This window comes from Stylophora pistillata, chromosome 8 (genome assembly GCF_964205215.1).
Source record: "Stylophora pistillata chromosome 8, jaStyPist1.2, whole genome shotgun sequence".
Taxonomy (NCBI): Eukaryota; Metazoa; Cnidaria; class Anthozoa; order Scleractinia; family Pocilloporidae; genus Stylophora; species Stylophora pistillata.
In genome coordinates, this window is record NC_142526.1 from 8,858,841 (window position 1) to 8,875,128 (window position 16,288).

Here is a 16,288-nt window from a genome sequence, read left to right on the forward strand (position 1 = left end):
AAAGAGTTACGATCAACACAGACCCCTAACCGTAAGATACTAAGATAAGTTCTGCCTACAGCTCATCATGTAAGACACATTGATTAAAACCCGTGGATGTAAGAAACAACGAACAATATCAACATCTGGGCATAGCCCACTCGTGTAAGACACACTGATATAAACCCATGAACGTAAGGACCAACGATCAATATCAACATCTGGGCATAGCCCATTCGTGTAAGACACACTGATATAAACCCCTGAACGTAAGGAGCAACGATCAATATCAACATCTGGGCACAGCCCATTCGTGTAAGACACATTGATGTAAACCCCTGAACGTAAGGAACAACGATCAATATCAACATCTGGGCACATTCTTTCATATAAAACACACTGATATAAACCCCTGAATGTAAGACCCCTGATTTTAAGAACCCCTGATTGTAAGAACCCCTGATTTTAAGACCCCTGACTGTAAGACCCCTGATTGTAAGAACCCCTGATTGTAAGAACTCCTGATTTTAAGAACCCCTGCCTGTAAGACCCCTGATTGAAAGAACCCCTGACTTTAATACCCCTGATTGTAAGAACCCCTGATTTTAATACCCCTGATTGTAAGAACCCCTGACTGTAATACCCCTGATTGTAAGAACCCCTGATTTTAATACCCCTGATTGTAAGAACCCCTGATTGTAAGAACCCCTGTTTGTAAGAACCCCTGATTGTAAGACCCCTGATTGTAAGAACCCCTGATTGTAAGAACCCTTGATTGTAACAACCCCTGAATGTAAGAACCCCTGATTGTAAGAACCCCTGACTGTAAAACCCCTGATTGTAAGAACCCCTGATTGTAAGAACCCCTGACTGTAAGACCCCTGATTGTAAGAACCCCTGACTGTAAGACCCCTGATTGTAACAACCCCTGAGTGTAAGAACCCCTGATTGTAAGAACCCCTGATTGTAACAATCCCTGAATGTAAGAACCCCTGATTGTAAGAACCCCTGATTGTAAGAACCCCTGATTTTAAGAATCCCTGACTGTAAGAACCCCTGACTGTAAGAACCCCTGACTGTAAGAACCCCTGACTGTAAGAACCCGACTGTAAGACCCCTGATTGTAAGACCCCTGATTGTAAGAACCCCTGATTGTAAGACCCCTGATTGTAAGAACCCCTGACTGTAAGACCCCTGATTGTAAGAACCCCTGATTGTAAGACCCCCTGACTGTAAGAACCCCTGATTGTAAGAACCCCTGACTGTAAGACCCCTGATTGTAAGACCCCTGATTGTAAGAACCCCTGATTGTAAGAACCCCTGACTGTAAGACCCCTGATGTTAAGACCCCTGATTGTAAGAACCCCCGATTGTAAGAACTCCTGATTGTAAGACCCCTGATTGTAAGAATCCCTGATTGTAAGAACCTCTGATTGTAAGATTTCCTGACTGTAAGAACCCCTGATTGCAAGACCCCTGTTTGTAAGAACCCCTGATTGCAACACCCCTGTTTGTAAGAATCCCTGATTGTAAGAACCTCTGATTGTAAGATTTCCTGACTGTAAGAACCCCTGATTGCAAGACCCCTGATTGTAAGAACCCCTGACTGTAAGAACCCCTGATTGTAAGAACCCCTGATTGTAAGACCCCCTGATTGTAAGACCCCTGACTGTAAGACCCCTGATTGTAAGAACCCCTGATTGTAAGAACCCCTTACTGTAAGACCCCTGTTTGTAAGAACCCCTGATTGTAAGAACCCCTGATTGTAAGAACCCCTGATTGTAAGAACCCCTGATTGTAAGAACCCCTGACTGTAAGACCCCTGTTTGTAAGAACCCCTGATTTTAAGAACCCCTGATTGTAAGAACCCCTGATTGTAAGACCCCTGATTGTAAGAACCCCTGATTGTAAGAACCCCTTACTGTAAGACCCCTGATTGTAAGAACCCCTGTTTGTAAGAACCCCTGATTGTAAGAACCCCTGATTGTAAGAACCCCTTACTGTAAGACCCCTGATTGTAAGACCCGATTGTAAGAACCCCTGATTGTAAGAACCCCTGATTGTAAGAACCCCTGATTGTAAGAACCTCTGACTGTAAGACCCCTGATTGTAAGAACCCCTGATTATAAGACCCGTAAATGTAAGGCAATCCCTGAGTGGAAGGTTTTGATCTGGTTGTAAAGTATGAATTTGAAGCTCCAACATAAATCAGAAATTTACAACTCTTATATGATCTGTATTAAGACCCTTGAAGATGTGAATCAAACATAAAACCCTGAAAGTATGGTACACATTTTAGGACCAATGGGTTGAATACAATCACTTTTCATGTATTTGTTGAGAGGTCAAGGTTTAGGGTTAACAATAGTTTAAAATTTATATGAAAATGTTGCATCTTCGAATCCATTGTTTGTAATATTGAAAAGCACAGAAACCCATTTGGGATCATAACTATTGTCAGTAGCAAACCTGCTCATTCCCACAGTCTATCAGGCAAAAGGCAAAGAGATTGGAATAAACCTAGTAAGTAATTAAAAGGGTCATTGCAAATAAGTTTCCAAAGTTTATTTGAAATTTATTAAAAAACTACAGATATTGAATACACTTTGCCTGGTGCTAAACCTGGACCTTATTCACTTTGATTATATTTGTATTGACAGCATTAAAATACATGCAAATAGACAAACTATTAATAATATATCTCATCACGTTTTTTGAAGAAAGGAAGGGAAATGAAGTTTAACTTGGATAAAACACTCATCTACCACTTGCATTACAACTAAGTTTGTTTGAAAAATTTATCCATGCAATATAAACAAAAAGAGTTTGATGTTTTCTACAGATTAATAATGAGATGATGACACTCAATATAGGCACAGTGCCTACTTCCTATGAGCCACTCATTCTTTAAGACACTCAACAAAATCCTTACATCTGAAATTCATGTCATTAAAAATAAGCAAGAGGTAAATAGTTAATGCTTTAAAAAAAATGTGTGAATTACAATATGGGTATTGAATAAATATTTCATTAAAAAGAAGTACAAGGGATAATCAAAATAAAAAATTGACAACTTCTTTAGCATATTTTCCACTATAATAAAATTTCCACTCTTTGAAATTATATGGGTACCATGAGAGACCTTTATGATGGATTAAAAATTTGCTTCTATTCTTCGTAGTATATATGTATTTATTGATTCTGGAGAATTAAGTTCCTAGTTTTTACATCAATTATGGATAAAAAGCTCTCTCTGTCTATGTGATGTATAGACTTTATCAACAAGTATTTCTGAGTTTAGCACATTTGCAGTTATTTACAATACACATAACTTCCACTCCTCTCCAACCAGATTTAATTACATGTATTTGGATGATTTAAAATTTGGTAAAATCAAATAAGGCTGAGGAGTTAACCAAACACTAAATTTGGCCTTTCCTATACTATGGATGTAACATTAACGAGTATAAATTAAAATGAAACAAAGGTAGCTTTAAATTCAATCATGTCAGGGAGGTATGAATTAGCGTAGTGTATTGCCAATTAATCCAGCCAAATCATCATGCTCATGTTCTGGAGACAAATCTTAGTTATTAAATTTGATGCAAAAATTTTGTTAGACTTTTGACATCATCTCAATATTTGTTTTCAATTTTTTTAAGATTTCATAGAGGGATGCAGTCTCATTATAGAATTGCATAATTCAATAAAAACTTGCATTTTGATGGTTCATAAAGCGAGGGATTTAGCATGGAATTGTGAGTGGAAAATGAGGCTCAGTGATACTGTTTTGCATCTTTTGTTTTGTACTCAGGACAAAAAAAGTATATCATTGCTGTTTTCTTTACTTCTTATTAACTTTTATTCATCCATATGATTCAAGGAAAAGCCATACTTGACTCACCAATTCCACATCAAATTGCATGCCAAAAACTAATATTGCACAAATTGCAAATTCCCTCATCAGGTAATTAATTTTCCTATAGTAGCACTTTCTAAAGTTGAGGAGTGAAGAAATTCAATTCAATTAAAATAGTATTACAAGCTTCAATTGAAATAGTGTTACAACTTTAGGATGAAATTTCTTTAATCCTCAACAATTTCGGGTACTAGCATCTCTAATTTCATTGTTGCATGTGTTGTGCTTTGAGGCATTTTATTGGCAAGCCTCACCATCTTGCCTTCTGACAGTTTCACCACAGGCACTATGTAAATTCTTGCCTTGTCACCAGCTTTCCTCAAGGTACAACTGTTGATAAACGAGATAAATGCCGTTACATGACAATGAAGTAAGTGTATGAAACGTTCCTAATGACATAGTCTGTCAATTAACTGCCTTGAATACAGGGTATTTAAGTGATTACATTCATTCCTAACAAGCCACCTTTTGAACAAACCAGGGCACAAATCCACACCCATCCCTTAGCACAAAAGTGCTCTTTACTTATTTCTCCAATTCTGAGGATATTTTCGGGCAAATCAGTGCTCCTCGCCTCAATTTATGTCTACAGTTTTATTTCTTGCACATACCTTAACCACTATCTAATACTGTGAAGTTTAATTCATGGTGGGGCTCCCACGTGCACGAAGCGCGTATGGGGTAGACCCCCATACCCATGGAATAATTATGGTTAACCTCTTTTCGTTTGTTTTTCACGTGCCTGACCGAGCGTACGTACGTACATGCGTCCGTGCCTTCAACTTCCACAGGTAGGGTAGGGGAGACTATCAAAACGAAGGGAGGGGTGTCTCAGGCAAGTTCTGGCATTTGCACTTCTTTTATGTTATCATTGATATTATGAACTTGGGAGCTCCGCTTTTAGGCTTGGCTAAAGCTATATATTACGAATAAATGGATCGGGAGTAAGAGAATGTGTATTCTCAAGTCTAATTTTTCTCTGCTTACCAGGCAATTATCTAACAACATGTTACCCTTTTTGAGAGACAAAAATGAAATGTATGTGTAAATATGGCACTAAGGTCAGTCAGGGGCCCTCTCCCTCCCATAAGTCTCCTAATGTATCTGATGTTCTTCAACTATATCAAGGTTCTCAAGTCGTTGATAATAAACTCATAAAGGCTGAAAGTTTCTAAAGAAACTGTTTGGGGCTGCGTCGGTGGGGGTAACGAAGTAATTTGAATATATCAACAAAGTTGAAATGGTAAATTGGCCACCATTACTATTATAAAAGCCGACATTTCGAGCATTAGCCCTTTGTCGAAGTGAATAAAGGAATTGTGGGTTGTGTGTGCTTTTGAAGGCAGAAAAAGGAGCTACATGATTGGTGGGAACATGGCAACGAGAAAAACACGAATAAATCAGTGGAATGAAAAGCGTTCGTTGATACCTGTGGGATTTAGACTGCCGGTTTGAAAGATGAGCTTTTGTTCAAGAGTTTTCTGGCTTTCCGGGCTACCTAGGTGTAAGGAAAGACCGCAGATTGCCATGTGTTGCTTAGAATGATTAGGTAAAAGCAACGTAATCGTAACGGTGGCCAATTTACCATTTCAACTTTGTTGATATATTCAGATAATAAACTCAACCTGTTTTAATTAAATAACTGCAGTTCCTGAAGTTTAAATTTTGGATGTGTCAATTTTTTTCATTCGATTAATCACATTTGATGCTGGTTATACCAGAATTAACGTAAAATCTTCTAGGGATAAGAGCAAGACATTAAAGTCCCTTTTTTGCTGCTTGCAAACAAACAAGGTTTGGAGCCCATTTCTCTTGGTGTACGAAGATCGTTCTGAGAAAGTGTGTGGACAAAACGTGGCCTACCCTGTGGCCTACCCTATGGCCTACCGGTGGTCAGATCTTTAAAAGGATAGCATTGCTGGAAACCTTTCAACGTTTTCCTGAGTACTGTCTTACCAACGAATTTCTTCTGTTGTTTTGGGGGCCACATTCCTATCAAAATTTCTTAACCTTCTGATAGAATAACGAAATCGAGGAACAGAAGCCGGTTAAACGCAACTTTTGGGCAAACATCATCATATCAGCTCTCCTTTCAAATTAGTGCAATACTGGCCCTTTCTTTGGAAAAAGCAAGTAAAGTTTGCGAAATGTTTACGACGGCGATGCGTGCGTGTCCCGGGGTGCTCGTTGCAAATTCAATACTCTACAGCACTTAAAAAATTGGCCTGGCACGTTATGTTAGCTTTTTCTTACCCGGATATGCTCTCCGATATAACGCCGTTCCTGATTACATTTTTACACTAGCACTCCACTATATGTCACCAACTGACCGCCATTTTGCATATCCTCTGCGACGCAATTTTCCCTTTCGTAAACGACCGTTGCCATTTTGAAACGGTCGTTGCCATTTCCGAGAACAGTCGTTTCCATTCATTACAAAATGGCAACGACTGTTTCGACAAATGACAACGACCGTTTCAAAATGGCAAAATTGACCTTTTCAAATGGCAACAGCCGTTTAGGAAAGGAAATACGTCTTTGCGACCACGCAATATATTAGCCCCACCTCTCCCCTCCCCCTCAACCTACCGGTATAGTTGAGTGCTGTGATATTTGCAGTGTTTCGTTCCCTCGGACGTTGAAAATCGTGTTAGCGACCTCTTAGTATACCCTTTCGTACGCCAGCGTATTCGTTCGACTCTTACTGATTTTATTTTTATGTTCTTAAAAATCTGCCTACCGGTAGGCCATACGTTAGGCCATAGGGTGGTCCACAGGGTAGGCCATGGCCTAGGCCACGTTTTATCCACACCCTCTGACTGAAGTTTATTTGCTCTCAGTAATGAAACTAGGATACATAGGGTCTACTCTGCAGCAGCAACTGACTCTGATATGTTCATTGTCAAGATTTAGAAACTTACCTCACAGATACGCACGCTGAATCAGCACCTTGGGAGTACTGAAGATAAGTGCAGTCATTGGTGTCGACCAGGATACACCGCTGTCTCTCCCACTTTTCAAATATTGGAGAGCGCATTACTGCATTCGGCTTTGCTGCGGGTAATGTCCAGGTGAATACAGTAACCATTCCATTTGGTGTTGGTTTTATGTTTTGTGGTACCTGAAAAAAGAAAATAATATACATACTTTTGAGATAAAACATATGGAAAACATGTCATGTAAAGTAATGTGCCTAGCGAGTTTCGTAAGGATTTTCGTATGTTCACAGGCGCTCCCTATTTTTAGGAGCTCCGTAGATTTAAAGGCGAGGAAAATCTAGAGCGATGAGCAAAATGTACCACATGTTACACCAGGGAATTATTCTATCATTATTTCAAACCAGTACTTTGGCTATTAGTTGTCGTAATAAAACCCTAAGCCTTTTTGCAGTATTGCATCGATCGCCTAGGGCGTGGGCGAAAGACGAAAACGACGCGCACAAAACCACAATATTATGGTCAACAAAATGGCCAACGAAACGGCTCGTTGCTTACAAAAGCGAATTTTAAAGAAACGGGGTCAAAAATTGATCCTTAAGAGTAGCTATTTTATTTCTTAGCTCGTGGGGGAGGAAGATTGCGTGACGAGCCCAAAGAACGTCTGCGTAGAAGGCTATTGCAACGCGAGCTTTGTTAAAAGTGACTGAAACTGTTTAATTATATATGATACATTTAAAGGAAACAAATTTCTATTGCATTAAAAAACTCCAACCCAAATTATGGCTTTTTTGAGTTAAGAGCAAAAAGAAAAAAGAAAAAAACGCTAACAGTCGATACCCACCCCTCCTTTATTTGCACATTTAATCATCCACCTACCTTAGCGAGGACGTTCCAGAGAAGTTTCTGGCGTTCCTTGGTCATTAGGGACAAATATTTTCTTTGGTTTCCCTCCATGTGTTCCTCCTTGTTTTTCCTTCGTATTGCCTTTTCGCAACGTTTCATAGCGCAGATACACATTCTTTCTCCACAATCAATCGAATGAGATGGTATTAAACTCCTTTTGAAATAAAAAGAAACCTTGTCAAAAATGACATGCAGTATTAATCATCTCACATCCTTATGCCGTGTTTTGCTTCTTACTGGTACAGCTTGTAACACCAGGCTGTTCGAGAGCTGAATGATTAATACGTTACATAACCTCTAAGCAATCAGGCTACTCGGAAACATCGGATGATATGATTCCATCGTAAGCGCATTTAAGGATAATTTTAACAGGATAGGTTACTCTTTGGATCATCATAATTTAAAGTATACTTAAGCGTGGTGAAGGGAATTATATGAAATTAGGCAAAACAATAACGATATCATGATTACATAAAGAAATCAGCTAAGATACTCTCTTTATATGTTTGCTCTTGAGGTACGTAAAGGAATCATAGAAATCAAAAGATACCCATAATTAGAATCTGCCCTTCTGATGCCACAAGGAGATAAAAAAAAAGTTGGTATCACGTTGCAAGTTTTGCGAAAAGACAAGGCTTAACTCACGTATCTTCCAAAAGTCCTATCTGAAATTACCTCGTGATATTTTGTCCACATTTAAGTGGGCAAGGCACCTCTGTAACACTACAAGTTAGATCTCCGTGTTTCTTTTTATCTTTTCTTTTGAAGCTGATGCCACATTTGCAGAGGACTTCCACCATTGGACACGTCGCTTTGTGAGCGTCTATTTGTTTCCTTTTCATGCTTTCTTGGCATTCTTGACAATTTAATTCTAACTCCGGACACCGTTCTAGGTGATCTTTGGCCCGGTTTAGCGCAATATTCTCTCCGCAGCACTTGCACTGCCCATGGACCATCCCAAGCATAGTATTCGCGAGGCGGTTTGAGCAGAACGCCGTCACAGGCTGACGGCACATCTCGCATGTGCTGGATTGCCCTTGACTTGTTTTCTTAAACATATCCACGCAGAAACCACAAAAGGAATGGCCACACGGTGTTGCTAGTTCTGCGTCTAGAATGGGATTCTTGCTGTAAAAGAGAAGGCGAAGTAAGGTCAGGAAAATAGCTCCAGGCTGGCATGTTATTCCGAAAATGGCGTGAAGTGTATTATCCATTCAAGTCACAAGTTAAATATTTATAGCAAATGGTAATAACTTCAACTTACCAAACATTACACAGGTATTCAGCTGGGACAGAATCGCTGAATGCGATGTAGTCAAAAACCGAACGAGAGTGACTCATGTTTGGTCAGTTTAAAATGGCTTGTCGTTTCTCTTCGCTCGGAGGCTATCTCTCTTTCTCTCTCTCTAACTTTTGTTAGGAGTGTGAAGGAATAAACCGCCTACGTGGTGGAATATCAAAATTCACAGGAAACAACTTCCCTTCAACAACCAATAGGAAAGTAAACCACAGTGACTCTTGACAAGCACTCGCGCACTTTGCTAACAGGTATATTAAAGTTGTATTTCCACACCTTATTCAATGACAAAAAGTGTTCATGGGACAAAGATTATTTTAAGAGATACTTCCTGGTACTGTTCTTATAAATGGGAAGATTGCATTTTGTTTAGATAAACATTTTCCACAGGCTGAGATCTCCAATGTCTGCATATTTTCACCATTTAAGTTGTTTTAAAAAATCATGTCGAATAAGTGATTCAAGAATACGTAGAGCACGTCTGCAGATTTCGAATTATACCTTGCTTAGTTTTGGAATGACATTAATTCTTGAGTTATTGTCGATTTCATTACGACAATACTACTTTTCAAGTTTGACAAGTGCTTCGCTTCGTTGTATAAAGTTCTGTTTCTACTGAAATCAAAATTGCTTATCTAAAGTTGTGATAACCGCCGACAGTATTTGCGGTTATGTGTGGCTGGATTAACAGGAAGGGGGGTATTGTTTAAATAAGTTGTGACAACCAATATTATTGTCAGAAAATAATGAATGGATAAAATCAACTATTAACTAAGGAAGTGCGAACCTTTATTGTTTGGATGAGCAAACCTATCGAAATCAGTTTCGCTTTGAATAAACGATTCCTTTCTCTAGAACCTTTACAGTGTATAAAAGTACAAATTATTATGGCCACCATTACCTATCGACGAAAAGGACTTTTCATTTTATTTGATGGGCATAGTTGTTCGCATCTTGTTGATACTGAAATCAAAATTATGTAAAAACCGCCAACAGTATTTCCTTTGTGTAGGTGGAGTCACAGAAAATAGGCTATTGTTTAAATAAGTTGTGAAAACCTATCTATTATCACAAAAGAAATGAATGGATGAAATAAACCATTAATTAAGCAAGTGCGAGCCTTTCAGAGTTTCATTGAGCTAACCCATCCGTTTTGATTTCAACGAATGATTCCTTACTTTGTGTCACATTGGCAATAATCATCACCTTCTGCCTATGTCAGTTTATTAAGTCGCGAGACTCACTTTATTTCAACTATTTATTTAGAGGCGATGTGCGAGAAAAAAAAAGCGAAAAATTAAGCCGAAAGTGTCGGTATGGAAATTGTTCACAATTCCAAGATTGCTTAGCCTCGCTGAGTAAAAGATATAAAGGAAATTGCCCCTTGCTGTGTTGCAAGTTTAGGAAAAGCGATGCTGTTTCCGCCTTGTTTTGGCCTTATCAAAGCCCGAACACTTCGTTTTGGGGTGAATAAAACAAACACTTTTCAAGAGGCATACTGGAGTTTTCATGGAGTTGCTAATATTTATAAGGGATAGTACGTTGGTACTATTGCCAGAACATTTTCGTAAACGGCTTCCAGCCCGCGCCAATTTCGCAACATGTGTTCGTCAAGGAAATCCTGGATGTCCCCTTGGCGGATTCCTTTCTCCCTCTTTACGTGGTACTTGACGCGCGCCCACGCCGACTCTGCCTCTTGCGTATGTACGCCAGTAACGAGATCAACGAAGTTGTTCTGATGGACAACTATTTTAGATGATGGTTGCGCAGGCTGTAGCCTTTGTTCATTTTGACTTCTGTGTGTTTTTACTATAAATCTCTTAATAAGTTAACTATAGATATTTTATCTACTACTGTATTTAGTTTGTATATTCTCCCCTAATTGGTGTCCCCAAATTAGTAGGGGATTTGTTCCCTGGCTAGACGGTTTTTTGACACTCTAATAAAGTTTCTACTACTACTACTACTATTCTGTGCATGGTCACGTTAGGAACGTACTGATGAAGGTTCCTGTACGCAGCCCAGTCGTCAGTGTGCACTTCTGACCCAGGCAGGAGGACCCTTTGAAGAATATTGGACAATGTTCGGCGGTCTCTTCTCCTTACAACTTGAAAGTAGCCGCGACAAGGACTGTGTTCCGTAGAGATCACGCCAAACACCCACACTTCATCGCTGGCCCTGCGACCTCTTTGATACTATAACGATTAAATTTTTAAAACGGAGATTTACATTGGCATTCATGCTTGTCAAAATAACGATTAACTTTGACTTGATGCGTGCGAAAGCATCAAGTTCAAATCAAGCACCCTCCTGGCATATAAACCCTCCTTCTTACCAGATTTAATGGCGGGTGTTAGGCGTTCTTGTATCATGGGCACGGTAGCCAGAAAAACGGACAATTCTTCAACCTGGCTGTGCTCGCGAGCACATGTATGACTTGCAGCAAGAAAAAATGCTTGTGGATCAAACCCTATTAATATTTCGTGGTAAAATAATTTTTCCGTACGGAGAGTTGGATGTGTCTGATACTTGGCGGAAAATCTATAGACTACTCTGATTTTGGGATGTTGTAAGCTAGTAAAGGCGGGCGTATTACAAGGGGGCAATCTTAAAAGGGGGCGTAACCTCTGTCAAACCATAAGCAAATAAATAAATGAGACTTGGCGAGCCCGGAAATTGATAGATTTCCTTTAAAAGTTGTCAAGAAGTTGCTACAAAACTAAGTTTTCAAACAGAAGCCTCCGTTTGAAATGAAAATTACAGTGCACTTACTCACCTTCGATTTGTGCTTGAATTGACTTTCGTCACACTTGGCCACGTACACACGCCCGCCAAATGGGGTGACTGGTCTATCTTCTATATCTCTCTTACAAATGAAGCGGAGCGTGGCAAACACACGTCCAACGGTGTTTTTTGTCAATCCAACCATGGAAGAAACTCTAGAGCGCAACTCGCGCTGACTCCACAGATAGATCACAATTAGGAGTTTTTTCAGAGGAATCCGGGGAAACTCGGCGAAAAAACTGCCTTCTCTCAGAGACTTTTTGCCTCTACAGCCTTTGCATCTCCTTATAAAGAAAAATATTTAATAATTATAGACAAGGATCGATTGTTAGTCATTTTGCTTAAATTTGGAAAAGGGAAAGCAGTGGTCTAACTCGTTAGGAATTCCGATTTATGATGATCACTTATTTCAATGCTAAACTACCTAGTAGTATGTCGGTGATAGAAAGTAGATATTTAAAAAAGTTTAGTATTGGTACTGTCTATTCTTACCACACATATCCATCTACGTGGTCTGGATTTCTCTCTACTAATTCCATTCCTCTATTTCATGGCACGCATCTCAGAGGACTAGCTATCAAGTTCTGCCGCTGTAGCCAGGTTATTACATTGAGGACTGGATCATCAGTAAGCCTGTTAATGTCCATGAGATTCATCTTGATGCTGTTCCGATGCTTGATTTGCTGTATTTTACTACTTATTTTGTGAATGCTAAGAAACCGCTACTGCTGCGAAAACGAGAGGCGGAGCTGCGGCCCTTTGTTCTGTCGTTCTTTGAAATAAAATTTTCGCACTTTGTTTGTGGCCTTTTCACAATAACCATAGAAATTCTCATTCCCTCATTGGTCGAGAGTCATTTTCAATCTTCGCCACGAAGACTAAACCATTTCTCTCGCGAAACAAATGCACATTTCTGAAGTATGGACAATGACGAGTGTCCGAGTTCCAAGATTGGCATACTCGGAGAAATTTTTTAAGAGGAACTTGTCGGAGTGAAAGAAGTACGTGGCGAAAGAAAATCTTCAGAAAAAAAGTGCTGGTTCTTGGTTCGCAAGGAGGAAAGAGGGCGACCTTGTGAAAATACTTAGAGATGCCGAAGTGAAGGGCACAAAAATAAAAATGAAGTGGGTGATAACAAAATTCAGGGTAAAAGATTCTATCAATTCACTACTTAACACGAGGTAGTGAGTCTCATCGCCTCTTTGGTTACACTGTCAACAACACTCACGTGAAAAAAGCAACGATCGATCATGTCTCGTGCGGGTGATTTTCGGAAAACCTTGGCGCATGAACTGTACCTAAGAGATAATAATCTATTTCTACATAGATTGTGCTCAAAATATAGGTTTAGAGCACATATCAAGCGCGAAATCATCAAAGTTCACGGAAAACTTAAATTTGTGCGAATTTCTTGAATATTTATCAACTACTAATAATAATAACAACAATGGTAATAATAATAAACTTTATCTATGTAGCATCTATATCACTAATTGCTCTAGGCGCGTAAAAGTATCACAAAATGTATTTAAAAACACTGAAAAATCTAACAGCTACATTATATAAACATGGAAATTAAACAGAAATATATTTACAAATCAAAAAAGCTTGGCGAATTAAATATGTCTTTATTGGAAGAATTCAAGGAATCGGCATTTCTTAAAGATGCGGGTATGCTGTTCCACAATTTAGGTCCTTGAGTAACTTATTCGAACAAGAACGCAAAGAGTAGGAGCTGGTAAAAAAGCTGAGAAAATTGGATATATTTCTTGGTGAATCTCCAAGGGCCTCTAAGGATATCAGTTTTTGTAACTTTAGGAGTTACCAGATAGAATGAAATATATGAAGTTCATATATTTTGAACTGCGGTATTAGATACGTATGATGCACGATCTTCGCAGTAGATAGCGCTATTTAAGCAATAGCGAAAGTCAGACCTGAAAAAAGTCAGGCTTGTATGGGACTCGAACCACTGACCTCTGCGATACTAGTGCTTATTACGAATCAACTTAACGGCCTGCTCCCAGTTGGCTTGTTAGCTCAATTGGTAGAGCGCTGCACTAGTATCGCAGAGGTCAGTGGTTCGAGTCCCGTACAGGCCGGATTTTTTTCAGGTCTGATTTTCGCTATTGCTTAAATAGCGCTATCTACTGCGAGGATCGTGCATCATACGTATTTAGGAGTTACCCTAGCTAAATAAAAGTATTTACTACTACTAGATTACTACAGTTAAGAAAATCCTCCCTTCCGAAAGCAAAGAACCATCTCCACAACTCAAAGTCGACGGTCAAGTTATAACTGAAAAGAGCTCAATCGCAAATTATTTCAACAATACATTCGTAAATACAGCTGTCAACCTTTGCAAATCGTTTGTAAATGCTGCATCGAAACTCTCGTGAAGTATATCTTTAACAGAAGCTACGAACGCTACTTTTCTGTTTAATGACAGTTCTGAAACTGCTGTTCAGTCGGAAGGCCGACGACTTCAATCAGGCAAAGCAGTGGGCTTAGATAACATTCCACAAAGACTTCTAAAGGACGCTTCTGCAATAGTCACAAAACCTATTAACAGCAATAATTAATAAAGGCTGATAGTTTCGAAAGAAACTGTTTGGGGCTGCGTCGGTGGGAGTAACGAAATAATTTGGATATATCAACAAAGTTGAAATGGTAAATTGGCCACCGTAACGATTACAAAAGCTGACGTTTCAAGCAATAATTAATGCTTCACTGTCTCAGAGCAAAGTTCCTGACGACTAGCTTTTGTGGACTTGCGTAAGGCATTCAACACAATAGATCATTCTTTTTTTTTTCAGGAAACTGCGCTATTTTGGAATCAAAAGCAAAGAACTGAACCGATTTGAAAACTATGACTGGCCACACCCAAGTTTTAGCAATGCCGGACTTCTGGATAATTTTCAAAGAAGGGCATCCAAAATTGTTTCAAAATCTAACGATAGTGGTCAAGCTTTAATGGATCTTAAATGGCCTTTCAGTAAATGTTATTACAGTCGAGAAGAGACGAACATACTTTTAAAGTGGTTAATAAATGTATTTTTGGTAATTGTCCTCTAAACCCAACCCTAACCCTAATAATACCAGAACAAGACAGGAAAATTTGCTTCATTTGCCTCGCGCTAGAACTGAAACAGCCAAGAAATCTTTTTTTTATCATGGATATGTTGTTTATAATAGTCACGTTAATTAGAATTTTCTGTAATATTATATTGAATAAGACTTTTTTATTATTTTATATTTATTTTTGGATCCTATTCACCAGGGCTCCTATTGATAGCAGAGCTTTAAGTTCTGATGGGACTACCCTAATGTTAGGATTTCTATTTATTTTTATTTTTATCTATTAAAATGGGAGTTATATGTTCATACTTCTTTGTAAATGTTACAATGCGCGCTGCCCTATTCTGCACTAGCTGTAGGCGGTTTAAGAGAACTTTAGGTAATCCATATAAAATAGCAGTACAGACTGTAGTCCAAGTTAGTGGTCACAAAAGAATGAATAATTGCTTAAGCAGATTCACGATCCAAATATGTACTGATCTTACTGATATCAGTTAGATGGAAATGACATATTTCGAAAATCTTTTTAATGTGGTCTTCCATATCAGCATTGAGATCGAGTATCACTCCAAGATTACGAACAGAAGAGGAGAATTGAATAGTTTCACCCCCAACATACAAGACCAAATTCCAATTTCGCCCATGTCAGTGCGAACCGAGCTCTGTCTAAGTTCCAAGCTATTCTTGACTGTTGTTAAAAGTTATTGTGATTAACGAAAACTAAAGTTTTATTTTAACGTTGATATAAAAGTATCAAACATTTATGTGGCGAATTTTGACATTTAGGTAGCCGGACAATTTTTTAGAAAGTTTTCGGCATTTCAATGAGGGACTTTCCAGCAACTTTACTAACCCAATCGAGACAGGCTTAGTTTGTCCTCCTACCATTTACCAAGTGTAATTACAAGGTGCTACGTCTTTTCGTTTATTACAAAGTGCGATGGTCTGTTCTTTCCACCTAATTGCACACTCCTCCTGTTGGGGCATGGCATTGATAGGTGTATCAACAGTAGCTGTATATTTCATGAATAAAAATTGTGCTGCAAGATAAAAATTTTGAAAACTGCAAACCATATCCGTTATCAGCAAATGAAACAATTTTATGATTGTCATAGTGCCAGAAATGTTTTTTTGACATTATCAATTTTGTTAATTGAGAAACTAAACGTTTTCACATCTGCCTGTGGTGCATCACTTTATTTGACGTAATATAAAACGATTGTAAAGAATTACTTTCCGAAAACATAGCTATATTAGAACTATTGCTGCAATGACCACAGTGTAAATGTCAATACATTTTGTAAATACATTTTGTATATGTAAACACATTACCCTTTTCTTTGAGGAAAAAAAAAATCCTGCAGAGAAATCAGGAGGGAAAAAATATCC

The 16,288-nt window shown here is 38.7% G+C and overlaps 2 protein-coding genes across 7 annotated transcripts; both read right to left on the reverse strand.

The window, feature by feature from the left end:
• Window positions 1–2,278: 2,278 nt before the first annotated feature.
• Window positions 2,279–8,859, reverse strand: LOC148724818 (uncharacterized). 6 transcript variants are annotated; one of them, XM_088731245.1, is made up of 5 exons: window positions 8,416–8,859; window positions 7,714–7,894; window positions 6,820–7,019; window positions 4,153–4,228; window positions 2,279–2,499 (listed from the first exon to the last, which is right to left on the reverse strand). In XM_088731245.1, the coding sequence occupies exons 1-5, from the start codon at window positions 8,796–8,798 to the stop codon at window positions 2,437–2,439; spliced, it is 903 nt and encodes a 300-aa protein (XP_088587371.1). In that variant the 5' UTR covers window positions 8,799–8,859; the 3' UTR covers window positions 2,279–2,436. The 6 variants fall into 6 exon arrangements, 2 of the variants coding, with proteins under 2 accessions (XP_088587371.1, XP_088587370.1); XM_088731244.1 differs by lacking the exon at window positions 2,279–2,499 and having other exon boundaries at window positions 3,818–4,228; XR_015991020.1 differs by lacking the exons at window positions 6,820–7,019; window positions 7,714–7,894; window positions 8,416–8,859 and adding an exon at window positions 6,152–6,425 and having other exon boundaries at window positions 2,459–2,499.
• Window positions 8,860–10,424: 1,565 nt separating this feature from the next.
• LOC148724819 (uncharacterized) lies at window positions 10,425–12,193 on the reverse strand. Its single transcript, XM_088731292.1, has 3 exons — window positions 11,814–12,193; window positions 10,993–11,232; window positions 10,425–10,772 (listed from the first exon to the last, which is right to left on the reverse strand). Exons 1-3 carry the CDS (start codon window positions 11,964–11,966, stop codon window positions 10,563–10,565), a joined length of 603 nt encoding a protein of 200 aa, XP_088587418.1. The 5' UTR covers window positions 11,967–12,193; the 3' UTR covers window positions 10,425–10,562.
• Window positions 12,194–16,288: the final 4,095 nt, after the last annotated feature.